The 15,141-nt window shown below is 52.2% G+C and overlaps 1 protein-coding gene across 1 annotated transcript in view; it reads right to left on the minus strand.

The window, feature by feature from the left end:
• The window catches only part of Ltbp3 (latent transforming growth factor beta binding protein 3), a 15,457-nt gene extending 7,206 nt beyond the window's left edge, over positions 1-8,251 (minus strand). The window contains 12 exon segments of the mRNA XM_027408551.2: positions 1,860-1,958; positions 2,123-2,195; positions 2,272-2,288; positions 3,031-3,216; positions 3,311-3,469; positions 3,841-3,963; positions 4,131-4,223; positions 4,411-4,516; positions 4,698-4,900; positions 5,049-5,378; positions 7,931-8,158; positions 8,161-8,251. Coding sequence (XP_027264352.1) covers positions 1,860-1,958; positions 2,123-2,195; positions 2,272-2,288; positions 3,031-3,216; positions 3,311-3,469; positions 3,841-3,963; positions 4,131-4,223; positions 4,411-4,516; positions 4,698-4,900; positions 5,049-5,378; positions 7,931-8,158; positions 8,161-8,251 — 1,708 coding nt within the window.
• Positions 8,252-15,141: the final 6,890 nt, after the last annotated feature.

A 15,141-nucleotide genomic window follows, 5' to 3' on the forward strand; every position in this document is an offset into this window, starting at 1 on the left:
AAGCTTGCTCAGTGACCTTTGGCTTCGGCACATGGGTATCTGAATCCTAGGAGTCCTAAGCCTCATCTCAAATAATCCTGACGTCCTTGTTCCAGAAAGTCTCCAAATAGGACCCCCGTGTCCTTGCCATTCCTGCCAACTTTGTTACTTTTGCCCCTAGCATTCCCCGTGTCACCTCAAATCAAATCGCATCAGCTGAGTGTCCTATGTTCTTAATACCCTTTCCCAAGGGTCTCTGAGACAATATTCTCCCCAGTACCCTCAATAGTTAAACCTTGTAATCTCAGGTTTATTAATATCTTCTAGCCAGTGACTTCAACACCCCTTGTTCCAAGGACCTGGGTCCCCCATTTTCCAATGATGGAGGAACCCAACTTGTGCCATAACTGTGTCTAGACGGTCAGATGGAGGGCTTCTCTCATCCTTTTGTCCATTTTGTCCTCTCTCCTGTTCTCCACCTTTCCGACGAAGCCCAGGGTGATATTAAGCTCTGCTCTGACCTGACCAGCGGCATTTGTAGGCTGCTCTCTGCCTGGAGTACCTCTTCATAGGCTTCCTCTCCTCCCAGACACCCTGTCCTCCACACTCCCACATTCCCCTGGGGGTGGGTAGTCACCTTCCACCTGAGCCCCCATCTCAGGAGCTCGTCTAGACTCAGGGTTTCAGTCAAGTTCAATGACTGTGGCTTTGGAGTCCATATGTCATAGGCTTGATCTGGCTCCACTGTGGCTGGGGACAGACTGTTAAAACTCTCTGAGACTCAGCTTTTTTTCATATGGAAACTAGACAAGTGTTTATTGCCTTCAGAGCATGAGGAAGTGAAGTGAGGTTCATTAGTGAAGCTCTTCACATGGAGCCTGGCAGAGATTGCTCAGTCTGAGCTGCCAATTGTACAATGATCAATTCTTGCCGAAGCTTCTCATAGCCTCTGGCATCAAACCCGCCTGTTGTGGCTGCTGCGTGAACTGGTCTTCCCCTGGTTCTCTGTGGTTTCTCCCTCTTCCACCAGTGATTCATACTTTTCCACACCTTTGCCCAGACTTAACATCTCTGGAATTTTTTTTGTTTTGTTTTGGGTTTGGTTTTTTGAGACAGGGTTTCTCAGTGTAACTGCTCTGGCTGCCCTGGAACTCACTTTGTGGAACAGGCTGGCCTCAAACTCACAGTGATCCTCCTGTCTCTGCCTCCAGAGTGCTGGAACTAAAGGTGTGCCACCACCACCTGGCTGCATGTTCTTTTTCTAAAGCTGCATGTCCCTTTCCTCCCCACTTCTCTTGAATATCTAGTAATCTTTAAAATGTTTCTCTCTGTGTCTCTGTCTCTGTCTCTGTATCTGTCTCTCTCTCTCTCTCTCTCTCTCTCTCTCTCTCTCTGTCTCTCACACACACACACACATACTCTTATTGCTACCTAATATCACAATCTTCAGACTTCCCGTAATCTCTCACTTAAATTTTCGTAGCATTTAAAAGACATGATAGACTTTAATTACTGATCTGCTTTGTGGGTTTCACACGATAGTCCATGCTGACCTTGAACTCTAGGCAGTCCTGCCTTTACCTGGGTATTGAGATTACAGGTGTGAATCACCACACCTGACTTGATCTGTTTGTTTTGTGGTTTATTTGGGAGGCACATAGTAGGCGCTCAATAAATATAAATTGAATGATAAATACTCTCAGATTGTGCTGACCATCATACTAGCAGGCCCACTGGAAGGCAAAGTGGCACCTGTACTGCTCACTGGACTTCCCAGCTTAGGGCAAGTGCTAACCTGTTAGCCTAGGAAGTGACGGAAAGGGGGAAACTAAGCCGGCTGTGTAGCCTATCCAGAATGTGGCCCTGCTGGCAGGCCTTACCTGTGACCTGAGTTGGAGCGATCTCCACTGCACTTCTGGATGGGGGCAAGTCTGGCAGGAACCGGTGAAAGGTAGGTGGGGAGGGGCGAGAGATCAGTTCTGCAGGCAGAAGGAGAGGCTTTTCAGAGAGCAAGGCTGGTGACTGAGCCTCCTACCCCCTGCAGGCCACACCCACTCAGTACTCACTGTAGCTACTCCCACACCTCCCAGTGACTTAGTTCCCAAGAACTGCCCCCCCCCTTTACTTGCAGTGCCTAGCTCACCTGGGTAAGGCCGGGCGGGTGAGGTGGTGGCAGTGGGGTGGCTCTGTTGCACTGATCGCTCCTCACTCACTGGCTGTGGTTAATAGCAACATAAGCCCTCCTTGCTTCCTTTGTCTCCCTACCCCCTCCACTTGGGCTCCTATACTCACTGGGTCCATGGTCACTCCTAAAAGAGAAGATGAGATATTAAATGTCAGAATGGGAGGTCAAGATCAAGGATCAATAGCTAAGGCTGTATGGCTAAGGAAGTTAGTCTCTGAGAGTTGAAAAGTCATGCCTTTGGGTCAAGGGTCAAAGTTTAGATCCTGGGATTAGGGTATGTTTGCTTAGTGGTCATGGTCTAGAAAGCAATGGTTGAGCTAGGTTTGTTTTTTTGTTTTTTTTGTTTTTTGTTTTGTTTTGTTTTGAGACAGGGTTTCTCTGTGTAGTCCTGGCTGTCATAGAACTTACTCTGTAGACCAGGCTGGCCTCAAACTCACAAAGATCCACCTGCCTCTGCTTCCCGAGTGTTGGGATTACAGGTGTGCGCCACCACCACCCAGAATTGAGCTAGGTTTGTACAATGCCTGCCTAGGAGGTGATAGTTCATGATCAAATCAATGCTGAGGGTAACAGGGTAAGGTCTGGGGTCAGTGGTTCGGCCTAGGGATTTAAACCTTAGAACAGTGGTTCCCAACCCTCCTAATGCTACAACTCTTTAATACAGTTTCTCAGCTTTTAATACAGTGACCCCAACCACAAACTATTTCATTGCTACTTCATAACTGTAATTTTACTACTGTTATGAATCGTAATATCTGATATGCGACCCTCAAAAGGGTCATGATCCACAGGTTGAGAACAACTGCCTTAGAAGGTCAGGCTGTGAGTCTTATGTGTGGGTCTTGAGTCACTGGATGAAGCCAGACCTCTCTCTTCCTCTGTGTCTTCAGGTGGCGGTGCTCTGCTGGGGCTTTCAGGGAGCTGCTGGGGTTTGGGTGGCCCGTCAGGGTGCAGGAAAAGGGAAAAGTCACTTTCACCCTGGATGGTGAGTGTCTGGTGGGAGGTGAGGATGTGGTAGCCCTTCCCAGCTGGGCAGATCTCCTTGAAGGCTGCTGTTGTGGTCAAGATGTGGACACAGCAAGTCAATTCCTGGATAGGTGCACAGTTCATCTACCCCACATTGCCACCTCTATACCGCTGACTCACCTGTACCATCTGCTGGGCAGCGCTGGCACCGTGCACCCCAGGCCTTACCCACACTGCAGCAGCAGAGTTGCCGCGTGAGTCGTGTGGTCAGGGGATGCTGGCACTGGTGTTCGGTGCTCACCAGTCGGAAACACAGGCTCTTCTCTTCTGGTTTGTCAGCTGCAGGGGTGGTAGTGGAGGGCCAGACCTGAACACTGCCCCTCTCGGCCCAGTTGCTCTTGAGCCATATGTGGCCCTGACTTCATGTGACTTCCTGACCCCTATGTTACCACTGACTCCTGAGAGTTCTGAATTTCATTTGTCCTTCTCATCAAACCACTGATTTATAGGATTATTTCATCTGACCTCGTGTGAGCTCTAACCTCAGCTTTGACTCATCACTGATTCTATCTGCTCTGGGTCTTGTTGCTTCTGATAGCAACCCTTAACCCACTCTGACTTCTGGTGACCTCTGACTCTGTCTGCTTGGAGCTCTGCCCCTCCCATCCATGCCTTGTGAACTCTTAGGACCAGGAGTCCCCAAGTCTTACCAATGCACTGTGTCCGTGAGGGGCCCAAGCTATGACCAGAAGGGCAGACACATCGATAAGAGCCAGGGTTGTTGAGACAGTCTCCATGGCGACACATGCCAGGCATCGCACATTCATTGATGTCTGTGATAAGCAGTTTGACCACTGTAGCTGGGGCCGTAAGGTGGCAGCAAGCTGCTCCACACACTTCAGGGTTCTGCCTTAGTTAGACTCTTTCTCTCTCACCTTGGGACCCCCTCCCCCATGACCACCTGCCCACCCTACAGTCCAGACTCTTGAGCTGATCATACCCTGGCAATGGGTGCTGTTGAGCCTCTTGTAGCCCTGGGGGCAGTCAGCACCCACTTCCCCACGTACAGGTCCCGGCTTCTGCACCCCGGTATCTGCAGAGAGTGGACAGACACAATAGCAACAAGACAAGGAAATACGGGGAGTCTGCAGAGGAGAAAAGAGGGCTCTGGGGAGGAGAGAGAGGATTTGGTGGGCATAGGGTTGGAGACTCCTATGGCAGGGGTGGGAAAGATAGCTGGGCCACCCTATGGGAGTCACTGCACTGAGCCAGGCACTCACACTGAAGCTGTGGGCACTTGTGGCACTTGCTTTGTCCCCAGGCAGTACCGATGCTTCCACAGCAATCTTCCTGCTTGGTGAGGCCAGGCAAAGGGTTGCTGCCACACTAGAGGAAGGGATGTGGAGAGCAATCACAGAGTGCCCTGCCCCTACTTGCCTCCCTCCTGAAGCCCCTTTCTTTCCTTTTCCAGTTCTAATGGTGACTCTAAATTGCATGCTGTCCTGATAAATTGCATGACCCTGAGATAGAAGAAGGACTGTTCTTTTAGAATTGTAGATTTACTCACGGGCTGCTTGGGCAGTGTATCCTGGAAGCAGCGGCCCAATGGCTTTTGGGTGGGTGGCCTAGGGTGCGGGGGCTTGGGATGCGGTAGCAGGTGCTGGGAGGAGGCTTGGCCCTCTGCATTTGGCCCTTCTATGCGGTGCACCTGAACGGACGCTTCAGGAGGGTGATGGACACGCACGTTCACCACGGGGGGCGGAGCCTGCACTGGGGGGCGGGGCGCGGTGGCCTCAGGGCTGTCCCGCGCCTGGAGGGTCGCAGCGCTGAGCTCCTCCAGGGCCTGGCCCGCGCCCAGATCCGGCCACCCTTATTGCCCGCCCACTTCAGCACCCCCAGGTTGCCCGTCTCCTATTACCTTCTGCTGAGATTTGTCCTGGCCCCAGGGGCACCAGGAAAGCTGCATGTTGGGCAGGGGATCCCTCCCCCGGCCCGGGAGGATCCGGGATCACCTGCACCGCGTAGATGGCATGTTTGCTAGCCACAGACTCGCCTTCTGGAGCAAGGGGCGGAAGCGGACCTGTGGACATGGCCCCAGTCCGGGCCAGTCCAGGGCCTGAGCTGCCGGTGCCAGCTCCAGTTCCTGCAGCAGGCACCTGGCAGAAGCGCCCGGTGAAGTCCGGGGGGCACAGACACTGGTTTCGGGAGGAGCACTGGCCACCGTTCATGCAGGGTAGAGGGCACACCACTGGGGAGGAGACAGGAGTCAGGGCCTGGTGCTCTTTAGTCCCCAGGCCATCATCACCCACATCCTGGCTCAACTTCCTTGCCATGTATTGGCTCTGCCCTAATTGGGAAGCTACTTTTATAACAGGTCACACACATGGAAATGGCCTTCTGTAGGTCACCAACACCTTTCTATCCATGATAGATCCTGGAATCTTAAGTTCTAGGCTTAAATCCTGGTCATATGTCCTGATGTCGCCAAGTAACTTACTTCCCCTGCCCAGGCTTCTGGGTCTTCATCCATGATGGTAATGCTCCCTTGAACGAGGCAATGCCTATACAGATGCTTGGCCCAGTGTGGTACAGACTAGAAGTGACAGCTAAAGCTCTCTGATCCATACCCCCTCCCTCCATCTTGCTACCTACCGCTCATACAGCTGCCAAAGGCACGCCATATCTAAGTTCACCAGGATCTGGCCCAGGGTACCGAAAGAACTCATTATCCAGCTGGGCTCTGTTAAACTCAGACTCCAGCCCCACCAGTTACAGCCTTTATGGTGTCCCCTGAACTCATCTGTGATCCTTCTCAAGACTTTTGTTTCTCTCACACTGGTCCACAATCCTGGTGTGACTGGAGAAACCTGCCTCAGGCAAAGTTCTAGCAAAAAAGAGCCCCACCCCTTCACTCATCCTGTTCTACTCCCTGTCTGAACATTCGAGGCCATGTTCCAGAACCTTCTTTTAGTCCAATTCCCTCTATTCTGCTACTGCATACCCCTGGCCCAGGACCTACCTACCTACCTCTTACTAGTGTGCCAGTGTTCTCACAGTTTTATCCATATCCTTTCCCCTATCCCAGAGTTCTTCACTGTTGCTACATATCCAGATAAACCCTTCTGGGCCCAGCTTCTCTCCCAGAAAGGAGGCTTCCTTGTTCTCCACCCCCTGCCCAGCTTGGCACTTTCCTGAGTTGTAGTCATATCTGCCTCCCCCACTATCAAGGTGTTTTGAAGGACAAGGCCTAGTGATCCTCAGCTCTGTGTCGCAGGGGGTTGAGGAAAGAACATGCACTTCAGGTCTGGTGTCCCTGAGTTCCACCTCAGTCCCTCTCCGGCCTGTTCCAAGGGTGCTCCACTTTCTGGGGTGGGAAGGTGGCTGTGTGCTCACAGGGGCAGCCCAACTCACTCCTGATCATCATTGTGGGCTCCAAGCATCCCAGACTAGCCCATCCCATCCTGCACCAGTCTCCAGAGACCAGGCCTCAAGGGCAACAGAGGTGTGTACCGGGACAGAGGAGGCAGGATCCTCTCCTTCCTGCCTTCCAGTGAGTCACCCATAGTGGTGAGAGTGACCTCTCAGTGACACCCTCCCACTGTGGCCCGGGCACTGAGCCTGAGGGATGTGGGCAGCATGGATAGACAGCAGCTTGCACAGGATGACCAGGCAAGGGGCCTGAGAGGCTGGACACACATACACTCACACGCACAGTCATCCTGTCACACACACAGACTCATTCCGACACAAATACAAGCTCATTGTGTAAACACTCCCAGACAGTGACTGCAGACACACACCGGAGACACACAGAACAGGAACTGAACTAATCTCAGTGTGCCATGCTAAAGCCAGTGCATATCCCTGTACACACACACACACACACATACACACACACACACACACTCTCTCTCTCTCACACACACACACACACACACACACACTCTCTCTCTCTCACACACACACACACACACACACACACACCCTCATGTGAACTGTGAGACACATGACTGGAACTCCTTTGGTCTGTAGCTGTGACAGAATACAGGAATGTGTGAGAGGGGCTGTTTTCCTGGTACCATCCTGGGCACGGCCTAATTACCCTGTCCAGGAGGGTAATTACTGCTGGGACACCACCCCCTGCCTGGCCTGCAGGGCCCCAGGGGAGGAGTTTTGAGCCCTGGGCCTTCTCTTTAAAGAGATGCTGAGGAAGAGGTGGGCTCTAGGGTGATGAGGCTGTCCCTCAGTTTTGGGGTGGAAGCAGCTCTTAGAGCTTATGGGTGATATAAGGAATGGACTAATTGATTGAAGACCCAAAATGACCCAGACCTGTACCACTTCTTAGCACCCCATATTAGGCCTCAAAGCCTTTCCCCCTCATATTTTGCCAACAACTAACTCCTTCACCCTAGTCCTGACTTAGATCCTTCTCCCATAAAACACAGGTGTCTCCTTCCACCATGACAAACTAGACAGTTTAAAAAGATTTCTCTCACCTCTCCAACCCTCTGTATGCTCCCTCTTACAACTGAGCACCTCCTAAGAAACTTGCACCGTCGGGGACCCCAGCCCAAGCCTCCACCCTAATCCAATACTTAAAAGTCCAGGCTTCCATGCAGCCAGCCCCTCAACTCTGACTTCTAAGGACTGCATGCAGTTTCTCAAGCTCCCTGGCCCCCAGATCTCCGATCGCTGTACCCCAGCTCCCCATCTTCTATACCCAATGCTCCACTCTGCTTCCTGCCTGGTGCTGTCGTTTGCCCTTCCCTATGCCCCCAGCCAGAGCCCCCCAGCCCTCACCCACGCGGAAGCCAGAGCCGGTGAGCGTGTCGGTACTGTGGCCGTTCTCTCCGATGAGCGTCATATTCGAGCCCTGCTGACAGCTGTCCCGACACTGGCCCTTCAGACAGGTCCGCTTGCAGATCACCGGCGCAAAGACCACCTTGAAGCGCTCTCGGGCCAGCGCCCCGCCCCCGCCCGTGCTCCGCTCGCCGGCCGGCCCCCCCTCGGCCCCGCCGCCCGGGCCAGCAGCGCCAGCAGCAGCAGCGCCAGCAGCCCAGATGCCCCGGCCCGGCGCATCGCAGGGGCCAGGCCGCGGGCAGCCCCTCGGGGCCCGGGCATCCGGGGCCGCACGACCCCGGGAGGTGACGGCGGGGAAGGTGGGGCGGGGGCGAGCCCGGGCGGGAGGGATCGAGAGCTGGGAGCCCGGGAGAGGGTTTCAGAGGGCAAAGCGCGGGGAGAAGCCGAGGCCGAGAGCGAGCAGGGAGGAGGCTGCAGGAGCTGCCGGGGTCCCCGCTGCGAGGGAGAGCGATGGAAGCTGCGCTGCGGGTAGAGCGAAGAAACTTCCCTGGCCGGGAGAAACCCAGCCAGGCCCCGAACTGAGGCAGGAGCGAGGAGGCCGGAGCAAGTGGAGGCGGAGAGGAGGAGCGAGGGGAGAGGAAGGCCGGGCGGCCGGCCCGCTCCGCGCCTCCCCCTGGCCGGGCTCCTCTCCCGCGGCCGCCGGGAAGCAGGGAGCGCGCGGGGAGGACGCAGGGAGAAGTGAGCAGTTGTTTTCCCTGGCTGGAGCGCGCCGGCGGCGAGGGGGGCTGGGACGCTGGCCCCGGGCCAGGGAGACAGTTTTTTTTTTTTTTTTTTCCTTTCTGTCTCTTTTCCCCCTGCTGCCGGGAGGACCGACGGTGTGCAGCAGGGAGGGCGCCGGCTGGAGTGGGGGTTGTCCCCCAGGTGCCCGCCCGGCGGCGCGGGAACCAAGCTGGGTCCTTTCCAGAGTCTTCGCCTGGGACTCGCCGGCCCGTCCCGCCGGATTCCTCCGGGCGGGGTGTGGAGGCCTGAGCACACCTCCCAGCCCAGCTCCTTTCCCACCTGGTCAAAACGGGGAAACCGAGGCAGACGGGCCTTGCTTGGAGGACCAGAGGCCTGTTAACTTTTGCCCGTTGGCCTTTGTACATGCAGGGGTCCTGGAAGCCCTGAAGTCATAGCTCCTTAATCCTGATCGTATTTAAGCAGGAGCGCCTTCTGGCCAGGGTTCACTGAAGTCCAAGAAAGATGTCTGTAGGGTTCCGGAAGAAGAGCAGAAAGAACAAAGCTAGAAACCCAGCTTCCCTGCCAACCCCCCTTTTAGAGGGCTTCCTGGTGCCCACCCTGCCACCTCCCCCCTTTCCCCTCGTCTGGCCTGGCTGGCGGCGCTGGCTCTGGGCCTCAGACACTCTGGAATCGCCAAGGTCTGAGCTCAGGGCCTGGCCCCCTTCCCAGGCTAACAGCCGAGAAGGAGAGTACTACTTGAGTGCTCAGAGGGCTGGGGAGGAGAACATCAGGACCCTTGAGGCAGGGGTTGGCAGGGGCTGGGGAAGGGTCTTGAATTTGCTCAAGGCTGGAGAGGAGCTAGGCTTACTTGAAAGAGAGGCTGTGGTGTCCTGGAGCTGGACCATAAAGTGAGAGCATGCCGGTACCTCAGGATCCAGTGACTGACTCAAAGAACATAGCAGGGCTAGGGGTGACCAGGGTCAGGACTATGCCAAGTCAGGTTCCTCGGGGGAACCATGGGGTAGTAATCTGATGGGAAGAGGGGTTTGGGCTTAGCTTTATGCACATGTCTCTAAAGGGCTAACAGTTTTTACTTTAAGGCTGAGTTTATTCCGGTAGATTCAGAGGGAACAAGGTGTTGGGGGGGCATTTGATGAGACCTGCTTGAATCACTCAGTAGCTTGGGCCCACTGCTGCAATGCTGGGAAGGGGTGGCCTCTGTGTCCCCAGAGGATTCCTTGCTATTGGAGTCCAGGAGGACTTGAGACGGGGGACACGCTCCCTCCTGCTGAAGTCACACTCTGTAGCAGGCAGGAACATTGAATACTTACCACCTGGCAGGAGTAGCCCAAAGGGTTTACACTAATTTTTTTCCTTCACACTCATATAAACCTGACCCTCCCCGGCCTAGAGTAGGCGGTGGCTCACCTTGGAACACAACATAGTCTAACAGTCCAGGCTTGGAGTCCTGATCTCTTCAAGCCTTGGATTTCTTGCCCACAAAATGAGATCTAGTTACTCAGCTGTGAAGTGGAGCAAAAGCAGAGGGGTCTGGGAAGCCGTCTTTCAAACAGGCTTTCCCACCAGACACTGAAGGGTGATTCTGAGGGAAACTTTGGGGAATCCTGGCAAACTGAGGAAGGTGAAAAAGAGCCTCAAAAGGGCCAGGGAGTGGGAAGAGTGGAAAAGACATTCTGTTCTTTATCCTTCCCAAGTCTGAGGAAAGGTGGGGGAAGGGGAGAGGGTAGTGCAGGAGCAGGGGTGTAGGTCACGGGGAGATGGGGTTCTGTGACTTCACGTCTGGGAGGAATGTGACTGCTTGGATTCAGGCTGTGTGATGCAGAGACATGTGATATGAATGGGACTCAGAGTTTGACCTGGTTCCCTGGCTGAGACAAGAGAGGGAGACACTGAGGAGGTCCACTTCAAGTCTTCGCAGCAGAGCCACCAAAGCCCAAGGCAGACTGGGGACAGAGTCTTCAGTTTGGTCTTCATCACGCAGGGAACAGTTACACAATGGGAAAGGTGACTCCGTGTGAGAAGAGAGTCCAGAGAAACCAGGTAAGTCACCATTCCTGTGCACCAGGGAGGAGAGAGAGCCATCCAAAAGACCCAGAAGGGGCATTAGAGGGACTTGAAAGGAGTTTGGTGTGGAAAAGCCAAGAGGGTTGTTTTAGAAGGGGTATGTGACCAATAGTGCATGGCATTATTGGGAGTGGAAACAACCCTTGTCCTGGGAAGCCGCAGGGACTCAGGGACAAGGATGGGCAATGAGAGCTCCAGTTTAGACCAGAGGACTGCGATGGTCCACACATGCGACCACTGCCAGACTCCTTAGATCCTCAGGGCCTCAGCAAGAAGTGACTGGCACCCTTTAGGTGGGTGAGTGGAGTAGGGTGGAGGAACTGTCTAGGAATGAGCCCCTTCACCTCAGACTAATGACGGAGGGAAGACCTTCCAGCCATTGAGGAGACTATGAGAGGAGCCTTTACATCCTCAGGCTAACTGAAGAGAACCCTGGAGCTGAAGCTGTGTGAAGGACAACACTCAGACACCTCAGGCTCTTGAGCCTCATAGTTAGTCAGAAAGAAGCCTGAGAAATGAATCCTGTCTCTAGTCTCCTCCTGTCCAGTTCTAGCTGATCCTGGGGTTGCAATACCCGGCGTGTCACCTCCCAGAATGCTACAGCGAGATGGATGGGAAGGGAACTTGTGGGGTGAATGGGTATTTGCTTGTTCACTTGCCAGTGGATACCAGAGATCAACTTCAGGTGTCATTCGTCAGGATGGCTGTCCACCTTTTTTCTTTTTCTTTTCTTTTTTTTCTTTTTAAAGGAATACTTCTTTCACCAGGAGGTGGTGGCGCACGCCTTAATCCCAGCACTCGAAGTCAGAGGCAGGCAAATCTCTGAGTTTAAGGCCAGTCTGGTCTACAGAGTGAGTTCCTGGACAATCAGGGATAAACCCTGTTGTTTTACGGGGGTTAAACAAAACCAAACAAACATCTTTCAGGAGCTGGAGACATGGCTCAGAAGTTAAGAGCACTTGTTACTCTTTTGAGGACTGGGTTTGATTCACACATATGACAGCTCACCACCATCAGTAACTCCAGTTCCAGGGAATCAGATGCCCTCTTTTGACCGTCTCAGGCACCAGGCAGGAATGTGGTGCACAAACGTGTAGGCAGAGCACTCATACACATAAAATAAAATAAATATTAAAAAAATTTTAAGGGACTGGAGAGATGGTTCGGAAATTAAGATCAATGGCTGCTCTTCCAGAGGATCCAGGTTCAATTCCCAGTACCCACACAGCAGCTCACAACTGTCTCTAACTTCAGTCCCAGGAATCTGACGCCCTCTTCTGGCCTCTGTGGGCACTGCATGCATGTGGTGCACAGACATACTTGCAAATAAAACACTAATACACATCAAATATTTTTAATTAAATAATTATTTTTAGTAAGGTGATAGTGCAGGTCTTTAATCCCAGCACTTGGGGAGGCAGAGGCAGGCAAATCTCTGTGAGTTCTATGTGGTTACAGAGCTAGTTCCAGGACAGCCAAGGCTACACAAAGAAACCCTGTCTCAACAAAACAAAACAAAACAACAAAAACCCTAAATAAATAAATTGTAAACATTTATTTGGAGACAGGGCATCATTATGTAGTTAGTCCTGGCTGGCCTTGAACTCACAGAGATCCATGTGCCTCTGCCTCCCAAATACTGGGATTAAAGGAGTGTGCCGTGCTTGGGTATATTTGTTTATTTTTATTTTATGTCTGTACCTGTTGTGTCTGTGCACCATGTGCATACCTGGTACTTTAAGAGGTCAGAAGAGAGCACTGGATCTCCAGAACCCCTGGTGTTACAGATAGTTGTAAGTGCTATGTGGGTGCTGGGAATTGAATCTGGCTCCTTTGCAAGAGAAGCGAGTGCACTTTTATTTTGTTTTGTTTTTGAGACAGGGTTTCTCAGTGTAGTCATGGCTGTCTTGGAACTCAGAGATCTGACTGCATTTGCCTCCTAGGTGCTGGCACTAATGGCGTGCTCCACCACCACGCCCGGCTACCTCCTGGTTTTTAACAGGATCTCTGGCCTCGAACTCCAGGTGTAGCTGAGGATGACCGCTGTCCTATCTCTATCTGGGCTTGCATTCACGTAACACACACCAGGCCTATGAAGCGCTGGGACCCATTGCATCATGCGTGCTACGTGAGTTCCATCTCCAACCCTGAAACTTTCTTTTAGGATGTTCACTTGTGTATCATCCGTCTCATCACCTTCTAAAGAAGGCACAGTTGTCTCCGGATCCCAGAGCAATGATGGACAACCATGGGTACTGTGGTTTGTTGATTGACTACATAATGAGTGACAAGAACATCTGTCATTTACAATATACACAATTGTATCATTGCATCCATCCCATGACAATGCACAGGGAAAACCCAAACCTCTGAAAGGTGAAACAATTTGACTCAGGTTGCCCAGTGAGTTAGTCTCAGGGACCAAACAGAATCAGCCTGATTTTAAGGTTACCCCTGATTCTAGAGGAGGAACGAGGTGGGGAACCCCACAAATGTCCTGAAGATAGGTGGGTGGAACTCATGGGTCAACAAGACAAAGAAGACCTAGGTTCAGGGATTGTGTGGATTACTCAACTTCTTGAAGATCAGAGAAGACAAGGGACGTGACTAAGGTTATACAGCCCACCAATGGTGGGAACATGACTGGAACCCTTGGTGTTTGGATTCCTGATGCCATGTAAGGAACTGGCTGGAGAGAGGTGTGGACAAGACAGTCAAGGAGAAAGCAAACCACTGAGGTTACAGCCTTGATCATCCTGGTTGCACCATGGGCCAGGTGTGTAAATGAGAAAACTCCTTTAGGTTCTCTATACCTCAGCTTCCCTAGTTTTGTTTGAGACTTTCTTTCTTTCTTTCTTTCTTTCTTTCTTTTTTTTGTTTTGTTTTTCGAGACAGGGTTTCTCTGTGTAGCTATGGAGCCTATCCTGGCATTCACTCTGGAGACTAGGCTGGCCTCGAACTCACAGAGATCTGCCTGTCTCTGCCTCCCGAGTGCTGGGATTAAAGGCGTGCGCCACCAACGCCCGGCTGAGTTTTTCAATTTTTTTTTTTGAGACAGGGTTTCTCTGTGTAGCCTTGGCTGTCATGACACCCACTCTGTAGACCAAGCTGGTCTTGAACTCACAGAGATACGCCTGCCTCTGACTTCTGAGTGCTGAGATTAAATGTGTGCACCATCACACCTGGTTGCACATCAAGTCTAAAGAGAAAGGATGACAGGGCTGGAGAGATGGTTCAGAGGTTAAGAGTACTGACTGCTCTTCCAGAGGTCCAAGTTCAATTCCCAGCAACCACATTGGTGGCTCGCAATCATCTGTAATGAGATCTGGTGTCCTCTTCTGGCCTGCAGGCAGGCAGAACAACATGTACATAATAAACAAATCTTTAAAAGAGAGAAAGCGTGGCATTATAGGGAAACAACTCTGTCCTGAAGATCTCTCCCCAAAGATGGCGCACTAAATGTGCCTGCCACTCTGTTGGTGATGGCTGTTGGTAGTACTGGGGATCTAACCCAGGCCTTTGAACATAATAGGCTAGTAGGCTACTATTGAGCCACATTCCCAGCCAATTTTTTTCTTTCGGTTTTTTCGAGACAGGATTTCTTTATGTAGCCATGGCTATCCAGGAACTCGCTCTGTAGACCAGGCTGGCCTCGAACTCACAGAGATCTGCCAACCTCTGCCTCCTGAGTGCTGAGATCCCAGCTGATTTTTATATTCTGAGCTAGAGTTTCATAATGTATCTGACTGGCTTTGAACTCAAAGCAATCCTCCTGCCTCTGTCTCCTGAATGCTGGGATTACAGGTGTATGTTACCATGACTAGCTCATATGCATCACTTACTGCGGCAACTAAAACAAGGAGCACTGCTAGGATTTGATGGTGAAATTAAATGAACTTAACTTCATACACCCCACCCTCACTGTGGATTAGACTCGGAGCCTCAGCATCCTTGGCAAATTCTCAACAGCTGAGCCACACCCTCTGCAGCTGAGCCACACCCTCTGCAGCTGAGCCACACCCTCTACAGCTGAGCCACACCCTCAGCCCTCTTCACACTTGATGAACTGAAGAGTCTCTTCTGCTGCACCATTCCTCTCACCCTTCACACGCAGGAAAAGTCTGTTGATGAGAATTCAGACCCAGAGGCTCTTGGATTATCAGGATGGAGTTATGGGTTATCCCAGCTGGGTGACCATGGAAACATCTCTTATCTGCTCCAAGCCTCAGTTTCCTTATTTGCAAGTTGGAATGATGATATGACCTATCTTAGTGTCCTCCAGAGAATTAGTCAAGATAAACCCATAATCCCAGCACTTGAGAGGTGGAGGCCCCAGAGTTCAAAGTCAACCTCCATTCCATAATGAGTTCCAGATGAACCTGGGAAATAGAAGACCCTGTCAAAAA

This window comes from Cricetulus griseus, chromosome 3, assembly GCF_003668045.3.
Source record: "Cricetulus griseus strain 17A/GY chromosome 3, alternate assembly CriGri-PICRH-1.0, whole genome shotgun sequence".
Taxonomy (NCBI): Eukaryota; Metazoa; Chordata; class Mammalia; order Rodentia; family Cricetidae; genus Cricetulus; species Cricetulus griseus.